Below are 22,833 nucleotides of genomic sequence, written 5' to 3'. Positions count from 1 at the left end.
CATGGGGCCTGTTTATGTCAGCTTTCGATTATCTTTTGTTGATTTCAAAAATTAAAGGCTGAAACAAATGTGTAGCTTTTCTTTTCCTCCGGTTCCAAAACCGTGCCTCCAGAATCCACAATCCAACTCTAAACAGGGTACTCCGGATCTGAGGGGGGAAAAACACCAAATTCTAGATTATTATGAATATTGCCCACCCGCGCCACTCGATCTCCTCAAACGTGCAAGAAACTGAAGGAGAAATAGAGCAAATAATAATGGGCCTGTTCGCTTCAGCTTATTCAGCCGGCTTATCAGCCACCAAACAGTGTTTTCCTCTCACAATAAATCAGCCGTTTTAGCTTTTCAGCCGGCTTATAAGCTGAAGCGAACAAGCCCAATAAGCCCCCCAATAACATAGAAAATTTTGATTTTCTGGCTCCGCCACCGAGAATATAGGATCATAGTCTTATATATGCCCAAGCATAGACACTGCTTCGATCTCCCTCCTCTCCCTCCCCAGAGGGCCCGCAAGAGATCGAGGAGCTACACTTGTTTTAAATAATAATATTTCTACTTTCCCATACACCACAATTTTTATATTTTTTTTCACTGGTGATACTTCAAAAGAGGAATGCTGCATAGAAATAACAAGGTAATGTCTTTTTAACAGATACAGCAAAAATATGAAGATCAAAACGATTACGTTCACTCTTGCATACAGTTGGCAGTGGGCTCCACCCAGAACCATCATTCATGACCTTGTACGTAAAAATGAATTTGATCGTTAGAGCGCAGTTGCATTTTTTTCCTGTGCTTATGCACTAGTGATCCACCAAAAGTTACGTGTTTCTCCTATTTTATGGGTCATTCCTCTAGGTTTTAAAAGCGTATTAGGATATAGAAAGTTATTTATAAGTTTATCACCAATTACTGCAAAATCAGTATTGTATTAAAAGATTCGTTTAATATATATTAATCCATTGTTATAGTTTCCATACACTAAGACTAAGCTATATAGCTTTGGACACCATGGACATATATATAATTGGACTAATTGTTAGCTAATATAAGCCTTGCCTTTTCAAATCCTAATACACCATATAAAATGAAAAAAATCTTATCATTGTACCTCTTTTGATATCACAGCAGATTTTTCTAGCTGAACCCAATAAATTTAAATTCACTAGACACTGGGGCAATTCAGCTAGCCTACTGCCTACCCAATGACACCCACTTTCCGCGCCGCCGCAGACATTCAGCTAGAGGCTCACTCACACCTTCGTCCACGTCCCCGGCAATGGCGTCGTCCGGCAACCATGTCGCCGCCAGCGCCAAGCACCTCAGGGTGCTGCTCCAGTTCTCCTGTGAACGTCAGGTAAGGCCGACGCCGCAGCCGATCCGCCGCGCTCTCGATCGGGATGGACGCTGGTCGCGAAAATGACACATCTTTTGCACTCGCAGCGCATTCCGGACGAGCTCGCTGAGGGGATCGGCGCCGGGGAGGCCCGCGTCGTCGGCCCGTCCGGCGGCAAGGTCAAGGTCTGGCGTGTCGAGGTCGGGCGGGACGGCGACGGCGCCTTCCTGGGGCGCGGGTGGCCGGAGATCGCGGCCGCATTCGGCGTCAGGGACGGGTGGTTCTTGGTCCTCCGGCACCATGGCGGCGGCGTCCTGACCCTCAAGGCGTTCGACGCCAGCGGTTGTATCAGGGGCCTCGGCACTCCACCTACAGGTAAAAAAGGATTCCGCGTGTAGATGTTCATATGCTGTAAAGTCCCAAAGAAAATAAAATTAGGATCTTCACCTGAATGTGATCTGCTTGGACACTGAAAAATTAAGTTGTAATATTGCAATATTAGAGTCCTCAAACGTAGAGCTGATCCTCACTGACAAATGATCATGTAATTCATATGGCAAAATTAGATCAATAAGGAAGCTTGCAAGAAGATCAATTCTACCTAATTAGGATTAAGTTATCCTTGTCGACTTCTAGTTACCTAGTGCCAATAACTCCTAAATTCAGTTCAAACTAATTTCTTGTAACTCGTATTTTCTTCAGAAGCAACCACAAGCAGCAAAGATGTTTCCCATAGGCCGCAGTTCGTCAGTGTGCTTCCACACGATTTCATGGAAAAGATGGTACATAGACTTTTGTTGCTACTTCGTTTTTCTCATCCTGTTTTCTCTGATTAGATAGGATGGTCTAACTTTACCCCTTTTTATGTGTTCTTGCAGCTAATACCGGCTAAGTTTGTGGAACATTACATCCCTGAAGAGCACAAGAACAGTCGTATGGCCATGGTTATTGGCTCCCTTGGGAAGATTTGTCGTGTTGAACTCGAGATGAATGAGTCGAACTTGTTTCTCAGAGGTGGCTGGTCACAGGTTCTTGTGTCTCATGACGTCACTCAAGCTAATGCTCTGCTGCTGAAGTATGAAGGCAACATGGTTTTCACAGTCAAAGTGTTTGGCCCTGATGGATTCCAGAGAGAGTCCAAAGACAAGGACATCAGAATTCAGCAACGTGAACAAAAGATAAATCCTTCTATGGTAGTTTTTGAATCTGTTAGCAGTGGTTATAAATGCGAGGTGAATACTGAAGTCCATCTCTCTTGTTTTCTCATCAAGCATTCATTTAAGTGCTGGAGTTGATGATATCAGATGTTCCGTAGATTTTTTTCATGTGTCTGCATTCATGATCTATTATCGAATCCAAAGAAATTAAGTTTACATCTAGCAGTCATTATTAATGCCATTATGATAATGCTTACTGAAACCATAATTACAATTGTTGCAGTCTCTGTCGAAATCTTTCTGTGATGCAATTGGGCTACTGGAACCTTGCACAATCACACTCAAGACCTCAATGAACAGTACGGAATCATGGAAGGTTGGTGGTCTCCCATGCATGAACAACAGCTTCGTTATTGTGAGGGGTTGGATGATGTTCTGCCAGGAGAACAGTCTCAAGGAAGGTGACATCTGCACCTTCAACATTGTTGAAACCACATTGTGGCATGTCGTTATCACACATAATAAGGTAAAGATGAACAAGTTTGCTATCTGAGTTAAGCACGGAAGCACTTACCCCTTTCTCTTTCAAGTATCAACACTAACATATATTCAAATTCAGCAGGATAGTCCTTCTTCTAGTAGGAAATTATGCCGTAGCAAGCCTAAGAGGAAGAACGACGTGTCAAGTAGTGAAGGACAAAAGAGTCCAGAAGGCTTGATGACTTCTTCGAAGAAGGTGTCGCCAAAGACAAGATGTGTTTTTGAGATTGGACCGGCAGCTTGGATAAAGAAGGAGATCAATAACAGTGCAATTGAAAACTATCTTGTAAGCACAACCATTACTCTATTTGTATGAGCAAGTCTGAAATTGGATAAACTCATTTCAGTTTTTATCAAGAATAGAAACAGCGATGTTACTACAATATAGCACTCCTGCAAACAAGCTTACATTTCTAAATGCAGTTCCAACAGTTTCATTTGCCTATTTAATTACTGATACTATATGTGTGCATCACAGGAGCAAACAAATCAATATACCAAAGTACTTACTTTGACGTAGTATCAGGTCTTGACTTACCAAACCCCACATGATCAAACTAGAATTCAGAAGTCTGAGTATTCATCCTCTATATATGATACCTGGATTGTTGATGATTGCTTATAGAAGTCAGTTTCTTACCAATTTCGTTATTCGTATTCTCGCAGTATTTGCCATATGCCTTTTGTGATGCAATTGGACTACGGGAACCTCGCACCATCACGCTGAAGACCTCAATGAGCAGCACCAGGTCTTGGCAGGTGCTTGTTGTCCCCAACAAGAATAGCAGCCACTATGTTCGGGGTCTGGATTGGAAGAGGTTCTGCGAGGAGAATGAGATCAAGGTTGGTGATGTCTGCACTATCAGCATTGTTGAAACCACCTTGTGGCATGTCGTCGTCGCATGTCAATAAGCTAGGAACAGATTGTTTGTGTTCTTTTATCATGGAATGTGCAGATTACAGGTTTATCGACTAGCTGGCTTACAGAGTAAATGTTATCTGGGTGCTTAACTTGAACACTTTGAGGGAGGTCCTGTCCGTTGATGCCCTGCTTTTCTCATTTGTGAACCTAAATGCTTGGAATTTACTTGCTTAGTTTCACAGAGTTAGCTACTCCCTCCGTTCCAAATTATAAGTCATTCCAACTTTTTTGAGAGCCAAACCATTTTATATTTGACCAAAATTATAGAGAGGATTACAAAGGTCTATGGCACCGAATAGAATAGATATATACTATGAAAATATATTTAATGAAGAAACTAATGATATTTATTTGGTATCATGAATGTTAGTACTTCATTGTATAAATTTAGTCAAACTTGACTCTCCAAGAAAGTTGAAATGATTTATAATTTGGAACGGAGGAAGTAAGTTAGAAAGCAACGTGATGTGGCCAAGGTTAGGGCCTGTTTGGATGCAGGTGGTTAAAGTTTAGCACCTATCCCATCGGATATTTGGATACTAATTAGGAGTATTAAACATAGTCTAATTATAAAACTAATTGCAGAGACGGAGTCTAATTCGCGAGATGAATCTATTAAGCCTAATTAGTCCATGATTTCACAATGTGGTGCTACAGTAACCATTTGCAAATGATGGATTAATTAGACTTAATAGATTCATCTCGCAAATTAGACTCCATTTATGCAATTAGTTTTGCAATTATCTCATATTTAGTCCTCTTAATTAGCATTCGAACATCCGATATGACCCTCAGGTTTAGCACCTCGTATCCAAACACCCCCTAAAAATTAAGGTTGTTGGCATTTCGAGTGCTCTCAGACTAAAATTATGTTTCATTGTAATGGTTAGGGACCCAGTCCAAAATTTAACTTTCTGATATAGAGCTTGATTGGACAGTGAATCTTTCAATCACATAATTTCCGACTTATATACCTAAAATGTTTCTAAAACTGTATTCTGCATCTGTTTCTTACGAATAGTGGTCAAATTATTCCACTGGCGGTTGTGTTCGATGGTGAAAATATTTTTTTTCCGTCTAAATGAGTAATTTTAAGCACTGTGTTTGGAATGGGTGCATAATTTTTATTTCTTTTCAAAAACCACGGAACCTGCTGAAAGGTTTGCTTATTTTTGTTTCTTCTCAAAAACAAAGCGAAACGTTTCTCTTCTGTTCCAGCAGAACTAGAATTAAAAAATCATCCAAAATGGAATTTTATAGTAGAACCATCTCTCCCTTGTCACACAAAGAAGCTCTCCTGAAAAGCAGGTTCTAAGGTCTCTGCTGAAATCCGACTCTCCGATCCCACGGACGGCCAAGATGGACGGAGCACCCGGATGGACGCCTCAGATTCACCACGTCCACATATAAAACTTCCACCCTCCGGTCACAAAGGCTCTCTTCCAGCCCTAGCCCCGATTCTCCCCGCCGCCACCTCGCGCTCGCCTTCGCCGTCCCGCTCCCTCCCTCAGCTTCCTCCGTCGCAAGAGCGCTCGAGGCGGCGACCGCATCTCCAAGATGGTACAGCTTTTTGATTCGATTCGACCGTGTGCTTCTTACCCTTTCCATTTCGATTCCGTTTCTCGGCTTGGTTGATTTGCTATTTCGATCTGATGTTGCTCTTGTTTGTTTATTGGGGGCGAATCGGTGCAGGTGCTCCAGAACGACATCGACCTGCTCAACCCGCCGGCGGAGCTCGAGAAGCTCAAGCACAAGAAGAAGCGCCTCGTCCAGTCCCCCAACTCCTTCTTCATGGTACGCGTTTATGCCATTTCCTCGCTTTCTGCGTGATGGAGTGGTGCAAATCGCCTGTGATCTGTTAAGAGATGGCCCGTTCTTGTGTAGTCTGGTTGGAGACCGGCTCTAATTGTGTTTGCTCTGTGTTTTGTTTTCCAATCTGTGCAGGATGTCAAGTGCCAGGGCTGTTTCAGCATGTAAGGCTTCTTGATCCTTGCTCCCCTTTTCGTATTATGTCACTAAAATTGCAATTGAGAGCGATTTTGCTTGACTGAGCCATGAGTCGAACTTTGTATAGATTGCGGCACGTGTGGTAGATAGCTTGTTTGCTTTGTGTGCTCATTGAATGGTGCACAAACTGTGTTTAGGAAAGTTATTTCACCTACTTATAGTTTCAGAGGTTGATAGATTGTGTCCATCTCGCCAATTGTCTATTTATCATGGTTAGTGTGTTATGCTAATCCTGCGTTACTTATTTTCCTTTGATAATTCTGGGGTTCTACTCAATAGTTAGCAAGTAGTGTTCTAATTACTACTAAGTAAGGTGTCAATCTCGATTCAATTGTTGGAGCCTTGTGCTTTTTGCAATGTTAAGACTGTGTGGAACTTATTGGTAGAATGAAGCATCTTAATTTGGTATAATTTATATTTGTTGCAAGGGTCTAGCAAAAGTTTTATAGGCTGTTATCACATTATACATTGCGAAGAAAATGTTGATAGGTGTAGAGATGGAAACTGCTATTCACACGCTACATATTTTTGTTAGTTTCTTACCTGACCAGTACAAGTTCCTTGTTTTGTTGGCTTTAGTGCTAGGTGATTTAATTGATTGTGCTAGTTGTAAATTTGAAAATTCCACAGCGTAATGCCTTGTTGCTTGATATTGCTGCAAGTGCAGCAGCCTTTTTTTATTGATTCCAGTAAATTTGATATTCTTGTCATCTCTAAGCTTGATTGCACTTGTCTCTGTCCTTTAGATGTTAACCATGTATGTACTAGTGTTTGCGGGGCTTCTGTTGCTTCCTCCATTGTAACATATGCACAAGTTGATTCCAGTGAGTTAGGATTAATCGTCAGACCAGAGCTTAGGTGCTTTAGAAACATGCATTGTTTCTGTTTTTATGGGATGTTGTTCAAACCAAAGAATTGCTAACAATATCTAACTCTCTGTTGATGTGATTGCAGAACCACTGTGTTCAGCCACTCCCAGACCGTGGTGGTGTGCCCAGGCTGCCAGACGGTGCTCTGCCAACCTACCGGTGGGAAGGCCAGGCTCACCGAGGGCTGCTCCTTCCGCCGCAAGGGTGACTAGGCTCCTGGTGCTGGCTGTGGGGAGGAAAAAGAAGGATGTCCTAATGAGCAACTCCTGTATACCTTTTCCAGGATATGTACTCGTGGAGGATTTTGTTAATTATGCCTGTTTAGAGCCTGTGATGTTGCGACAACGCATCTGTAAACCTGCACTTTGTTTGAGTGAAAGCTGCTAAGTGTTGTGGTTACCGCTGATGCCTCAAATTTTTTCTTGTCCAGCGATGCTTTTGTTGCCGGTTGTGCAGCTTGCAAGTTTGCTAGTCGATTGCAATATGCTCTGAGAAAATTCTAAGCTGTGCCGATGTTCGTGCTTTGTGGCTATGTCTGGTAGTAGTAACAGTTTGTTTTTTTAGTGTTATCACTCTACAAAATTTATCTTGACACGAGAGGTCGTTGAAATCTTACATTATTTGTAGTGCAATTATAATGCAAATGAGTAGCTTCTTGTGTACAATGGCTATATATATATATATATATGTTTCCGGGCACGCAACCGCACAATACACTATGCAAGTATGTATGGCAGATTACAGTATTTTTATGCAATTACTCCCTTCATTTCAAATTACTATTCGTTTGAAATTACTATTCTTTTTAATTTTTTCTAAATAAATAGATTTTGCTATTCTTTTTAGTTTTTTCTAAATAAATAGATTTTGCTATGTACGAACATACATACATCTAGATCCATAGCAAAATCTATGTATAAAAAAAAGTTAAATAGTAATTTGGGACGGATGGAATATATGGTAGATTATCGAATAGTAATTTTAGGACGGATGTAATATATGGCAGATTAGCGAATAATAATTTGGTACGGATGGAATACACGGTAGATTAGATTCACAGCAAATTCAAGGGACGTATGAACACGTGTTTAGACAACTATTATAACGTGCGCTTTCCTCGATCAATTGGTGGTGGGCCATTTCGAAAAAAAATACATGGTGGGCCACGCCAATACAGCAGCAGGCCCGCGTAAAACCACCAACCGGGCACGAGGTGGCCCACGGGCCCTGTTCCAAGTTCAACCAAAAACGGAAGAAATCCACACGCTTTCCTCGCCTCCCTGTCCGTCTCCCTGCCGCTATAAAAGCTCCTTCGGTCCTTCCTGACCTGACCTGGGCAGTGCTCTCCTCATCTCCCGTTTATCTTCCCAGCCAGACCAGTCAGGCAGAGATGGACGGCGGCGGTATCCAGGCGGCGGCGGCGGCGGCGAAGGGCAAGGGCGTCGACGGCGAGGCGGCGGTGACTCTGGAGGAACTGCGGAAGCGGATGGCCGACTTCGCCAAGGAGCGGGACTGGGACCAGTTCCACAGCCCCAGGAACCTCCTCCTCGCCATGGTACGCCGCCACACCCCTACCCTTCTCTGCCTCGCCGATTCCTCGATTCGATCCTCTGCGCCCGCGCGTGCACAAGAAATTCCCCGTGTTCATCCTCAGATAGTGTTATGTTCTTGCGGATTTCGCTCGACGATGATTTCGTTCGTCTCCTATACTAGCTAGCTGCGTGCGTGATACATCGTTTTTCTTTCCTGCTATGATTGTGTTTCTTGTCGACTGACTTGTCGAGAATAGATGGGGGGCTCGTTTCGTCTTTTGTCCGTGTACGCAGTTGTGCTCATGCCATCCGAAAGATTTATCATCTTTTCCGCCTCTCTCTGTTCTTGCTTTCTATAGCATTCATGGTGGCATCAGGCAATCGGCATATTTTTCTCATTTAGTGTCTAATCCTTAAATTAGTAGTAGATAATGGCGAGATCTCCCTTATCGATAGGTACATGGAAATTTTGGTAGAATATCAATTGCTATTTATGTTTGATGGGAAGAAACGTCCCGTGTTGTTTTCACCTACCAAAATTGTTGGCCTTCCTTGTCTCGTATAATAAACTAGATCGACTTTGGAACGGGGCGTGCATACTTTATACAATAAAAAGTTGATCTTAGAGGATCTTCTTCCTTGTTTGTATGTGATTGAGCGTCCGAATTATTTAGGCTTTGAACGAGATGTGCACGCTACTAGAATCGAAAAATTGTCGTGTCTAGTTTTAGAGGAAAGCTGAAAACTGATGAAACTGAAAGGAACGTATGGCCATTAATTGTACGCCTAATTAGTTTCCAGCTGCACCCAGAAAACATGATGATCTCTATGCAGTCATCAATTCTGGCTCTGACGCCATGAACAATGTTGTAGACAAGTGGACCCGGGAAACAGGAAAAACCATCCAAAAGAAACAAGAAAATGCTGCGCATCACCTGTTATCGGGCTTCATGAACTTCCCTATGTTTGTTGTTCCTTTTCCATTCATGTAGTTATAATTTGTCAGCGCCTTGTCTTTTTTTAGCATATATGCTTGCCCCTTGGTTCAGCAACGAAAGGTCATCTAGATCCTTTCTGTTCGTCGTGTGCTACTTGAAGTTGTGCTGCTGTGCAGAAATTGAATTTGATGCAGAAGAAAGCCTGCACAAGGCAGGCGGAGTGACCATAAACAGGAGTGACCACCATGCATCCTTGTTCATTGTTCTTATCAAGTTTTGTGAGCCTCTGGCATGGCCATAAAAAGCATGCTGCTGTGAGGTGGCCACAGAGCCTGACCAGCAGCAGCAAGCTGTCCTCTACTCCTGTAGCCCTGTGTCCAGTCTACTCATCACTTGTTGCTGACTTCTCACCAACATTTATGCATGTGTTTTTAGTTTAATAATCTTGCAAATTCTGGCTACTGTTGTTGACTGGTGTGACGTGACTTGCATTGCTGCAGGTGGGTGAGGTCGGGGAGCTCTCGGAGATCTTCCAGTGGAGGGGCGAGGTGCCCCGGGGCCTGCCGGGGTGGGAGGCCCGGGAGACGGAGCACCTGGGCGAGGAGCTCGCCGACGTGCTCCTCTACCTCGTCCGCCTCTCCGACATGTGCGGCGTCGACCTCGGCAAGGCCGCGCTGCGCAAGATTGGGCTCAACGCCATCAAGCACCCGGTCGGGAAGCGCCACAACACCTCGTCCAAGAAATTCGCTCGCTGCTCCGGCAGCAATGGTAATGCTGGCAGTACCACTGGCGCTGACAAGAATGAGGCTGTCAAGGAGGGTGATAAGGAAGGAGCACTGATAGGCTAGCTGGCAAGGCTTCGATCTGAGAGCTTTAGCTAGCACTGCAGGATGGTTGCCTGCAGGTTTTGGTTCTGGCAGTTCTGTGCTAATGGAGATCATAATATGCGGTTATTTGATCATATGCTTAGTTTACTTTTTTCGAAAGGAAATTAAATGTTTAAACAGTTCTATTCTGATGTTTCTATTGTCTAGAGCTCTAACATCGAACTAATAATCTAGTTCCCTGATTCACTGGTTCGCCATTTGTCTGGTGTTCTTAGCTAGGTGACTGAAAGTCCGCTCTTTCCCCCCTTTTTTTTTATTGTGGATGACACTAGACCTGCTGACTAAGCAAGAGTATCGGTTGCAAAAAGGTCATAACAGATAACACATGGTTAAGTGATGCTGTTAAGAGTATCAGCGGACACGGAATGTAATTCCTTCTCTTTTGAGGAAGGAACAAGGAAGCATGGAATAAGATCACATTGGTTCCGGCCGGGGCACATGTAACACGCACCGGCAGAGAAACGAGCAGCAATCCCGGTTAGAAAACCTCATGGATCTCGATTTTTCTAACTGGGAATAAAGGGTTTTTGAAAAAAATATTAGAAATTCCTAGAAGGCTCCCACACATACGCACGTTAAGTTACGCGAAATATGCGCGTGCGCGGTGTGGGATTCGAACCCACGACCTCAAACCTCGCGCGTAACTTCCTTACTATCTTATCTACACGACACATCTAAGTAGGAGATGCAATCCTTTTATAGTAACTAGTGGGGGATCCTTTAGTCCCGGTTGGTAACACTAGGTTGGTGTTACCAATCGAGACTAAGGTATTCCCACGAACTACGAAATTTAGACTCGGGATTAAAACTTTTTAATCCCGGGTCTAAAAATAACCGAGATTTTTATTAAGTATGGAAGGTCATTTTTCCACGAGTGACGCACGCGCTTATGCATGGTCGACATGGCCGACGTACGGCTCGATGGCATCTGACCATGCCAAGGCGTGTTATACTGCATGATCTACACTTCTTTGCCGATGCCGAGTGTTCTCGTCAAATGGCCGACGGTATTTATTGCGATATTTAATGTTTTATTTGACTGAATGGATAAGAGTGTCACAATTATTGGATTTTGCCAAGAGTACTCTTTTTAATTGACGACTAGTAATTACTGAGAACGTTTACGGAGAAGAGTCTGGAAAGCATATATCAGAATATTTACGTCGTCGGCCACTTCACAGAAGCTCTCGGCAATTGGCGTGAATCGTGTAGTCACCTAGGCCCATTTTGTGATTTTAATTTTTCTCAAGGTATATGTAGTAAACTGTGGTGATTTTCTCCCTCTTTTATTTCCATGCAGGGCATTTTATATCTTTCTAGGTGTCTTTGTCCGGCCCCTCCCATGCATTAGGGATGGATATGGATGTTTGGAAATCCGAATTATCTGAATTCATATCCGCTAAAAAAGTCAATATGGATATCCGTATCTGTATTCGTTTTTAATGTGGATGTCAAATGAATGTATCCGAATTTGATTTTCAGTGTTTTTCTCTATCCGGTCTAGATTCGCATTCCACAAAAATGTGACATATCCAACATTATCCGTATCCACCAAAGAATAAAGTACCAATGAAGCCATCTAAAACTTATTTATATTACTAAATACTAATTACAAATGATGTTAATTTTAATATTGCTAATAAAATAATTATTTACACCATTTAAACTATTAAAAATTATCTATATGACAAATGACTAATTATGTTAACCTAATATTACTAGTATTATATAATGATAAAGTTTAATTAATTTTAATATGACTAATCATATTATTTTTAAATACATTATATTATTTATTAAATGAACAAATCGTATTTAAATGTATTAATGAACTTATTTTTATTATTAAATGATATATATTTATGAAAATACTTATTTTTATATTTATTTTGATATATTTAGTTATTTATTAATAATATTTTATTTTCAATATCTATTATGTACTGCTTGTAACATGATATTTGATCAATTGTAAAACCATCGATAAAAGCAAAATTGATAGTCGTTATGACGCTATGTTATAAGTCGAGCAAGTATCCGAATGCGAATCCGAATTCGAACTATTCATTTTGTATTCGTATTCAATAATATTCATATTCGTATTCGAATTACTATTCATTTTGTATTTGTATTCAATAATATTCATATTCGTATTCGAATTTGAATTAAAATATGGTAAATAGTGCTATCTGAATTCAATACGCATCCGATCCGAATCCATCCCTAATGCACATATATGTTACAATCTCACATGTGTCAGAATCAACTCTCCCACAACCTCCTTCCCATCTCTCTATAATTAATTTTTAGCCTAATTCTCTTTTACCCGTACTCAAACAATATAGTTTGGGGGTGCTCTTTCAGTCCCTATAAATGTGTTGCCTGGGTTACATAATTTGTTCAAGCTTACACATATTTTTGTTCTACTTGTGCATATACTAACATTGTCATTAGTTTATACATATTTTTTGTTATCATGATGTCTTGTTCTAGGTGTGAAAAATATTTGTTCCACAAGTTACATGATTTGTTTCAAGTATGTAAATTGTTTGTTCCTCCTGTATATTTTTTATTATTTTCTAAATATTCAATATTTTCCTGTGGAGTTGAAATATTTTTCTTGGAAATAATTTTCTCGTAAAGCTGGAACATTTTATTGTAAAGATATCACATTTTTCTTGAACAAATCTCTCTTTTAGTTCGAACAAGTTTTTACTTTACTTGAAATATATTTTATTTTCTGATGAAGGTTCTGCTCAATAAACAAAACATTATAGCTTTATTAGAAAAATATTCTTAGAGAAAATATCATCCAAATATACTCAAGTGGGGTGTTGCGTAAGAGCTCTAATTGTGAGAAACATAATTTTGGAATCGAAATTTACTTGGATGCTCGATTTAGAAACTATGATTTGTTTTGAAGTCCCGGTGTATAAATTCTTTGTTTCATGAGATTGCTTGATTTGTATCTGTTGTGTAAATTATATTTTCTTCATGTATAAAATTTTAATTATTTTTCTAAATATTCAATATTTTCTAGTGAATTTGAACATTTCTCTCATCTGGAGTACTGTAATCGAGAGGTTGGAACATTCATTTTCTTGTAAAAATGTTGCATTTTTCTTTTGGATGTTCTAGGTTTATGAGTTGGAGTAAATGCCATCCAAAAATATTCAGGTAGAGTCTTGTTTTAGCGCTCTTATTATGATAAACATATTTGTGCAATCGAAGTATAATTTGGAAGCTCAATTTAAAATCTGTATCTTTTTATGTTTTGAAACATGCAGTGACGTCAGCACTTGCTTCGTTTTTCGCTGTTGTATGTGCTTGTAGTATCCTGTGGGAAGGGTTTGTGGGGGTCAGGCGTTCTTTGGATGACGAGGCAGGCCCTAAGATTTTTACCCTATTTCGCATTCTACTTTCATTCATCGCATACTTATGTTATTATCCTCTATACCATCTGTGTAAGCAACAAGGGCACGGTGACAGTTGGGCCATGCCCGTACAGCAGGCCCACATTAAACCACGGTGCAGGAGGCGGTCCATGGGCCCTGGTCCAAGTCCAGGCCGAAAATGGAACAAAGAAACAAATCCGCAACGCTTTCCTCGCCTATGTTATCAGTCGTCTCCTCCTCAGTCCTTGTGAAGCTGCAGTCCGGTACGTGGGCAGTACATTCCATCTCCTCCGGTACCCTAACATCATTGTCGAAACCTTGATGCAATGAACCATCAAGCAGTCCCTAGCTAATGAATCACCATGGCCACATCGCATTGTCCTGCGAGCTTTTCTGTCGTAAGCTTTGTCCTAGCTGATCCAGTCAACGCTGCGGCGACTAACTGAGTCGGCTGCTTGCCTTGATCTTGTCACTGCCGTGGCGAACTTGCCGACGTTGCTTGTCATAATGCCAGGATCATGTCACAGCTAGCCATAGCAAACTTGTTGCACTTGCCTCGTCGGCAGGCTCCATACGTTTGCTGGTTGATGATCCATCAAGCATGGGGCTCCCAGTCGTTGCTAAGTTGCTGTGCCTTTGTAGCGGCTTCATTTCATTTTTTCTTTTGCGAAATCATCTTTCCTAATTTGGTCTTTCACAAATATATGCCGCCGGCCGTCATATGGAAACCGGAGGGGATTCAATTCCAACCATCCTCTCGTGCCTCTCCTTGATTAGCATGTCAATTATTTTTTAACATTTTTTAACGAAAAATTTATTCTAAGCGTCAAGCATTTGCATTTCACCGTAAAGATACCCCGTTTTTTCGGAGCTATCATATTGTATCTCCATATAAGCATGTACACTACCTTTAGTACCAGTTGAGAAACACCCCCTTTAGTGCTTGGTCCCTGACTATATCGATTATTTGGTACTAAATGCAATAGCATGGAGGAATGGAGGAAGGTCAACCTCAATTGAGAATGGAGGAAGGTCATCAAACTGGTTTAAATATTCTTACTTGTCCGAAATGTCCTCAACTCTAATGATTTTTCTTTTCCCTGGAAGAACTATGTGGCGTTTTGGCTCATCTTCTGACTTTTTAGCACCCTTTTTGGGTTTGATTGACATGTCCTTCACATAGAAAACCTGAGTCACATCCTTGGCTAGATGAATGGTTCGTCTCTATATTAATCTTGTTGAGGTCCACTATTGTCATCCTATACCGATCTATCGTTACGCCTCCTCTAGCCAGGTAAGGTCCATAGTGAAGTTCACATATCTCCTCTATGACACCATAGTATCTGTCCTTTTCCCATTATTGTCTATTTCAACTATACGAACACCACTATTTTTGTTAGTACTCTTTTGGTCTTGAGTTCTCGTATAAAATGTATACCCTTTATCTCGTACCCTTGGTATTGCAAGACTGAGACAGATGGTCCCCTAGCCAACCATTGAAGTTGTTTACCAATCATCTTATTACCCATGAGGCGTCGTCGGAGCCATGTGGCGAAAGTATTTATGTGATGCAGTGTAATCGAAGCCTCAGCGGACCGTACAATATTCTTATGCTCCTCCATATATGGAGCCACCAAGGATTCCACAGAACCGTGAAGTTTGCTTTGCGGATTTTAGTCTCATGGATGTTCATATTAGCTTTCTTCCCTAGTGTGCACTTTCCCTTCAGCCACCCCTCGTGACGTGACACAGGGACCCCAATCGGACTAAGTTCATCAATAAAGTCAACACAAAACTTAGTGACCTCCTCTATTCCATAGCCTTAGCGATGCATCCTTATGGGCGAGAATGATTGCGAACATATTTCTTTAAGATTACCATGAACCTCACAAAAGAGAACATATTGTTGTAGGACTGCCATGACTTATAATTGTTATCTCTTTAACAAGGTGAACCAGGAGATGTGTCATAATATTAAAGAAGGAAGGTGGAAAGACCATCTCAAAGCTGACAAGACATTGGACCACGCCATTCTGTAGCTTTATTAGATTGTTGGATTGATTGCCTTCTGCGAAATTTCATTGAGGAACGCACATAGCTTTACGATTGCCAATCTCACATTATCTGGTAGAATGCCCCTCGGTGCAACTAGAAGCAATTGTGTCATTAAGATGTGGCAGTCATGGGACTTTAGAGATTTGTGAATTCTTCTCTTTCATATTTATTATTTCCTGTATATTCGAGGAGTACCCGGATGGGACCTTCATACTATTCAAGCAATCAAACATGCTATCCTTCTTCTCTTTGCTGATAGTGTAGCTAGCAGGACACAAGTAGTGTTGTCCGTTCTGTTTCTTTTCTGGATGTAGGTCCTCTCATTGTTTCGTACATTTCGGGTCCCACCTTGCTTCCGGATCCCCATACATACCAAGGAAGCCTAGCTGCAGGTTCACGCAAAGATTCTTCATCATGTGCATCATGTCAATTGCGTTGTAGACCTCTATGACTTCCCAATAAGGTAGCTCCTAAAATATATACTTCTTCCACATGGCTGCACATTCATTATCAAACAGGTTGGCTACCAGAGCCCTTGCCAAAGAATATCTTCACATCCTTTATCATAGAAAATACACGCTTTTCGTTACAGTGCAAAGGTTTAGCACGAGTGTCGGGTTCCCCTTTAAAATGCTTTCCTTTCTTTCTTAATGGGTGATTCGCACGAAGAAATCGACAATGACCCGCATACACGACCTTACGATAATTTATCAAATACATGATGTCGATTTCATCTAAACAATGGGTGCATGCCCGATATCCCTTGTTCCTCTATCCTGATAGGTTACTAAGTGCAGGCCAATCATTAATGGTAACGAAAAGCGATGCTCGGAGGATGAAAATCTCCTGTTTGTCCTCATCCCACACACGTACACCTTCTTCCTTTCAGAGCAGTAAAAGTTTATCAACCAACAGTCTTAGGTACACGTCAATGTCATTTCCAGGTTGTTTTGGGCATTTGATAAGGACCGACATCATGATGAACTTCTGCTTAATGCACAACCAAGAAGGAATGTTGAAGATACATAGGGTCACATGCCATGTACTATGACCACTACTAAACTCCCCAAAGGGATTCATTCTGTCTGTGCTTAAACCAAATCTTATGTTCCTTGCATCCTTCTCAAAGTCCAGAAATTCTCTGCCAACATTTCTCCACTGTGACCCATCTGCGGGGTGTCTCAACATCTCATATTGCTTACGTTCTTCTTTGTGCCATCACATCAACTTAGCGTGCATCAACTCATCTTCTACAACATTTTCTTCCTCCTCGTCCATTGTAGTATCTACACAAGCACCGCCTTCAGCCTAGTTTGGAATGTTGCTATCATCATCATGTTTTTCACCATCTTCCATTACAACTCCTATTTCGCCATGCTTGTGTGGCGGAACCGCCCAAATTAACTTGGCTAAAGCACACTTAAGTCGCCTAACACGCAATCATGTACTTTAATCAAGTCAACTCGGTAGTCCATCGGATTTCATCCGATAAACCACTTAACACAGGATCGAGAAAGCATAGCTCACACAAAGGTGAGTGGTTACAGAGATTACAACAGTCCATCCAGATTAAACGAGTGCATCAAATTATTACAACATCCAGTTTGAAATTCAAACATAGTTTGAAGAGTTTCAAGCAGCAGAAATAAATAAGTGGAAGCTAACGTCATTGCAGGATATCATAATGAAGCCGATCATGACATCAATGATCCCGATCCTCGCCGTCTGAGGAGGGATCCCACTCAACCGTCCAACCAGAAGGAAGTTGGGGAGGTCAAGTGCCACTTGCAGCGAGCTCAGGGGTATCAACATCACCTGAAAAGATGTGCCACGAGCAAGGCTGAGCAACTATGCTCAACAAGACTTAACCGACCGGTGGTACTATTCCACCAACACCTAAACATGCAAACTTTTTGGCTAAGGGGTTTGTTTTTGCCAAAAGCGACTAGTGTAGGTCCTTACTTTCAATATTTTAGCCACAAGTTCTACGTTCATTTACCAGTCTAAGTTAGCAACTATACTAAACAAGCATAGTTTCCAAACAATTTATGACAAGCATTAATATTAACATCATAATCAAGTTCCATTCTTACTCAGTGTAGCATAGCGATCAAGTAATCCCAAACTGTGAGAGGCAGACGAATCGATTCGAATTTCTTAACCATGCATGGAAAACCTAATCCCACGACATCCACGCACTGCGAAGGGTCGCTTCATTTGTCAGCCGTCCCCATCAATCCCCAGACCCATGTCGGGTCCACTTCCCTTAGTACAAGGCTCCATAGACCCGGCCTCTGCCATTCTATGACCGCACTTGTCACCACATGCGGCCGCAAGGGAACTCCGTTCCAGAGACAGTGGAACGATTCGCTCATGTTCCGGTTCAATCAGGTACTAGGCTTCCCCATCCCATACTAGGCATGAGATTAGTACTTTCAAACACTTGATCACGAACACTATCACATCTCGACCTTAGTCCAGTTTCATGTAGACAGATGGGCAAAACCACCGAGTACCGAACATAAGCCCAGCTTCGTCCATCGTCCTTATAGTTGCAACATAAGTAAAGCAATCAACTCTTATAACTCGTGAGTGACTGGAAATCACTCGACTTTTACCGAGTCCTATTAAGCATTGCAACAACTCGACTTAACATACTAGTGTTCAGATCAAGGGTACTATATTCGTGCATCTGTGGTTTCAATCAACTCCTAGAACATAAATGTGCAATCAAAGCAATCAATTGTATTGCAACTATTTAAAGATAGGAAATCATGCTCCAGGGCTTGCCTTCACACGGGGAGTTAGCGAACTGGTCCTCGGCTTTCTCCGGTACGAGTTCGGCTCCGACTTGATGCAGATCAACTACAACTCCTTCTTCTGGCGCCGGGTGAAGCTCGTATGTTCCATCAGTGAGGTTCAGCTGTACACGAAATGCAAATGCATCAAGTTCAATTTCCAAGCTTTCTCATAGGATGCAAAACACGAATTAGCACTGAAGTATAATTTACATTATGACCACATTCACCTAAACAAGGTTCTACACCTTCTTTATCTGCATAAGGTAAGGTGTGTTATGGTGTAAACCCGGGGTTGACTTGATGGTGATTGTGTACATATATACAACTCAACTTTATTAAACTTTAGATCAGAAAGTTATCCTATTTCTGAATGTTCTTTTGTACCTCTTCCGGAAAAAGACTATTACCTTTACTTAAGGTTCTTTCTTCCATTTAATTTGGTTCATCTCCCAAATTTTATTTCAATTTTCAAACAGTAAGCCATGAAGTTGAGACTCTACCAGCAACTTAACCTTGTCATGATTAAGCTACTGCACAAATTGGAGGCTTATTAGAGTTGCACAAAAATAATTAAGATTGTTTCATTACGATAAGGTAGTGTGTGCTTAACTATTTTTAAGACAGAAAACACAATGAATCTGGGTATGGAATTTTAACAGTAGGTTTCCGAGGTGAAATAGATCCTTTGGTGAATTTTTCATAATTTTTAGTGAAGGCATGTTTTTCTCATATATTACTCCTTTTTATTTTTCCCCCAAAAAGGAAAGTGGTTTTCTTCTGCTTTTGATCAGGTTCTATATTTTTCCTACAAACTATACTACACCACTAACTTATTCCAATTTGTTTCACATTTTTCTCATCTCTGGTTTAATTGTTATGCAAAAAGACAAAAGCAACCTTAGATTTCCATGATAAAACTAAAAAAGAGATTTAAAGATCTGAGCTAGGTCCACCCCATTTTTATAAGCTTCCATTCTTTGAAACAAACACTTGAGAGTTGGATTTACCATTTTAGCATTTTTCTGCAGTTTATTATGATTTAAATGGCTTAAACAAGGATTAGAACATACAACATTAATTCTAGTAGAGACATGTGTCAACAGCATTTTTGTTCGAAACTACACTTTATACTGAGTCTAGAGAAATTGGTTTGACATTTTTCCTATTTTTGTACAATTTATGGTGCATTTTCAAAGTTTGGATCATTTTCTGTCGAAATTAAAAGAAAACTGCGGCAAACTTACGGTCTAGCCCCTAGGTCTATAGGTTAAATGCGCAGAGGTTCCTGACTTTTAGCGCTAAGGTCCCTAGAAGAAAGGAAAAGACACAAGTGTGTCCTTGGCGGCGCGCACGGCGGCGATTCAGCCAAATTCCGGCGATGCGCCAGCCAATCCAGTGCAAGAAGTCACGGGAAAGGCGCGAGAGCTCACCGGGAGTCGATTGGTGGCAGTTGGGGCGCAGAGGGGGCTTGGTGGAGGCGGAACGGTGAAAGGTGGTGCTGCGGCTGCAGCGGAGCTGGGCGGCGGCGTTCCGGTGGCGTCGAAGCTTGGTGACGGCAATGGTCAGCGGCTTGAGCTGCGCGAGGTGGTGGCGGAGCGATTTGCGGCATCGGCGGAGGGCGAGGCTGCGCGGAAGTGGGCTCTCCGCGGGAGGACCAAGCAGCGGCGCTTGAATGTGGAGCAGGGGAGCCTGGCGGGTGGCAAGGGCGAGCAGGGAAGGGGGCTCAAGCGGCGTAGGGGCTCCATTTATAGGGCCGGGCGGAGCATGCGAGTGAGGTGGGGTTGGGACTGGCAGCTGGGGACCGAAGGGGAGCCGGGGCGCTACTGCAGCTATTAATGGCGACGGTGCCATTGGTGCAGAGAAGGGAGGGTGGCGCGGCAGGTGAGAACACTGCAGGCAAGGCGGTAGGCGCGGGCGAAGCGAAGCGAGCGTGTGCGGCAAAAACGGCTTTGCCGGGACGCGTCACTGGCGAGGCGGGGAGGAGTTGTCGCGGCCGGGGTGGCGGTTGGCGGAGGCGGCGGTGTTGAGCAGGGCGTCCGTGGGGGTGTGTGCTCGGGCAGGGCAGCGGCAAGGCGTGCCCTCGGGCGAGGCGGAGCTGCCGGGAGTGGGGTGGGGCACCGCGGCGCTTCACTGGCGGCGGGGCGTGCGAGGCGTCGACCTGCCGCGGCTGGAGACCGAGCGGAGGCACTGCACTGGTGAGTGAGGGCCATGCGGCGAGCGGCGGGCGGAGCGCGAGGCACGCTCTCTTGGCGCGAGGGATTTGCAGGATTGCTTCGCTGAGCCGATCTTCAAGTGCAATTAACTCCAGATTCTTGAACTGCGCGGCATTTACTCCCTTTGCAAAAGTTGTATTCCTCAGATCTAAGTTCAACTTTCATAATGCAACCGAGTTCAAATTCACAGCAGATTTGAAGATACAAAGCTTCAAAGTTTGGAGGAACGCCGGATTTCCAGACTTAGGCAAAACGACAGTTTGGCTGATTTCAAGGTTTTTGGTTGACTTGAGCCTCAACGACAGTTTGGCTGATTTCAAGGTTTTTGGCTGACTCTAGGCTCAATTTTGGAAAGCTTTTGATGTGAATTTGATCAGAGTCCAATTGAGGAAGTTGTTGTATAAACTTATTTCTCAAACTCTTATAAAGGGTTTTGCTGGCATTCTGTTCATGTTTTGTGTGATAAGCCTAAGCCAAAATGCTTGGTTGAACTGATTTAAGACTTAGCCTATATTGCTGATTGGGGCTAGGTTGACCAAACTAACTCACTTTGACCGAGGTTTTGGAAGCCTTCTGTGCGGATTTAGACCTTACTCCTTTAGTCAAAGTTGTTAAGGGCTTGAAGCTCTAAAACGGTTGTATAGAGTTCAGCTTGAGTTTATTTTTGGAAAATTTTAGATAAAGAGCTCCAAAGTTGGGGCTTTATCTATTTTTCTTAAATTGACACAGTTTTGAACTTTGAGTTTTTGAAGGTCTTCTGCTGAGATTCAAGCAAAACATAAAAAATAAAAGTTGTCAAGAAAGTTGAGTTCTACAACTCTTAGTTGGACAGAGTTTTAAGTTCTTAAGCAAAAATTCGAGTTATGTTTTAAACAACAGTTTAGCTTCTGAGGGGCACAAGTGTCATTTTACTTGTCTTCACAACTGCCAAATGTTCTTCTTTAATATCTAATGACTTTACTTAGGATTAAACATGGTTTAATTGGGCTAGGTTGTTACAGCTTGGTCCAAAGAATATAGTTGTCCATGAAACCCAATGATATATGTGGCTGTGTAGAGTGTTTCTTTTAGAGTAATCCTTGTTTTTCTTTGCAAATTTTGCATGGACAACACATGAAACCCTTCGACAACTTATTGGCTTCTGCTGCATCGAGAAAAGTTTTTAGGCCATTAATGAACGCGCCATGGGGCACTGATCACTGTACATCCATTACGGGTCCATCTACAAATACTTTATTATTTTTCTCCATTTGTAAAGCAAGAAATGTAAAATAGTCTTTATGTAAAATATTTCTAACCTTTTATGGACCACTTTGGATGAGCAAATTAAATCCCAACAAAATTTGTGGGGAATTTCAACAGCGCCTCCCTTTGTCCCGAGTCGCCGTGAGCTTGACCTCAACTATGTTATGATTATGCCACACATACAATTAGTTGATTATTTTTTGAATATAAATCAAAAATTTTCATCCAAGATGCTACTAAAGTAATTAGCAACACATATTTCTCAACATCCAATATGTATTTCTCAATATCCAACACACTTTTATTTTTAAATACCACGATACATGTATTTCACATAGTATTATTAAGGAAAAAATTATATTATTTGAACTCTAATTTCCCTCTATCCTCATAAGTAAAAAAAAACTACATTCTCCATGCATGTATAAATAAAAAACTCTCCATTCTTCTCGTTCTAAAAATTCACAAATTTCTCTCGCTACAAAGCATAAAACATAGCATACTAACCATGAGAGGAGGAAGTTGCTAAACTTTAGAATAGTTGGATGAGTGAAATCCCCACAAATCATGGATAAAATGGGCAGCGTCGCCATGGGAGTGAAGAAGCCCGAGCTCTCGATCAAATGGTCTGGCTTGGACTCGGGGAGGAAGAAGCAGTGTGATTTATAGGGTGTACATTAGTATGGGTTCGTTGCTCGGTCGTACGGTTAGAGCTTCGAATCGGTACTAAGCAATTTAGTACCATCTAGACCCACCAGTCGGTACTAAATGACTTCTAGAGGAATCTAGCAGTTGGCCACTCGGTCCTTGTGCCGCCATTTAGTATCGGGTGAGACCCCCAGCCAGTACTAAATGAGCTCCGGTGGCACTGTGCGTGACACCCGATACTAATTCCATGCATTAGTATCGAACCAAAGTCTAGCCGGTACTAACGTC

General features: G+C 42.0%; 2 protein-coding genes across 2 annotated transcripts; both read left to right on the top strand.

The window, feature by feature from the left end:
* The first annotated feature begins 5,360 nt into the window (after window positions 1-5,360).
* LOC117862416 (small ribosomal subunit protein eS27) lies at window positions 5,361-7,230 on the top strand. The gene is made up of 4 exons (XM_034745884.2): window positions 5,361-5,515; window positions 5,648-5,749; window positions 5,900-5,928; window positions 6,917-7,230. Exons 1-4 carry the CDS (start codon window positions 5,513-5,515, stop codon window positions 7,041-7,043), a joined length of 261 nt encoding a protein of 86 aa, XP_034601775.1. The 5' UTR covers window positions 5,361-5,512; the 3' UTR covers window positions 7,044-7,230.
* Window positions 7,231-8,148: 918 nt separating this feature from the next.
* On the top strand, window positions 8,149-10,385 carry LOC117862990 (uncharacterized). The gene is made up of 2 exons (XM_034746551.2): window positions 8,149-8,386; window positions 9,802-10,385. Exons 1-2 carry the CDS (start codon window positions 8,222-8,224, stop codon window positions 10,147-10,149), a joined length of 513 nt encoding a protein of 170 aa, XP_034602442.1. The 5' UTR covers window positions 8,149-8,221; the 3' UTR covers window positions 10,150-10,385.
* Window positions 10,386-22,833: the final 12,448 nt, after the last annotated feature.

This window comes from Setaria viridis, chromosome 7, assembly GCF_005286985.2.
Source record: "Setaria viridis chromosome 7, Setaria_viridis_v4.0, whole genome shotgun sequence".
NCBI lineage: Eukaryota > Viridiplantae > Streptophyta > Magnoliopsida > Poales > Poaceae > Setaria > Setaria viridis.
The sequence above is the reverse complement of the archived record's forward strand: the minus strand, read 5'-3'. Positions and strand labels throughout refer to the sequence as shown.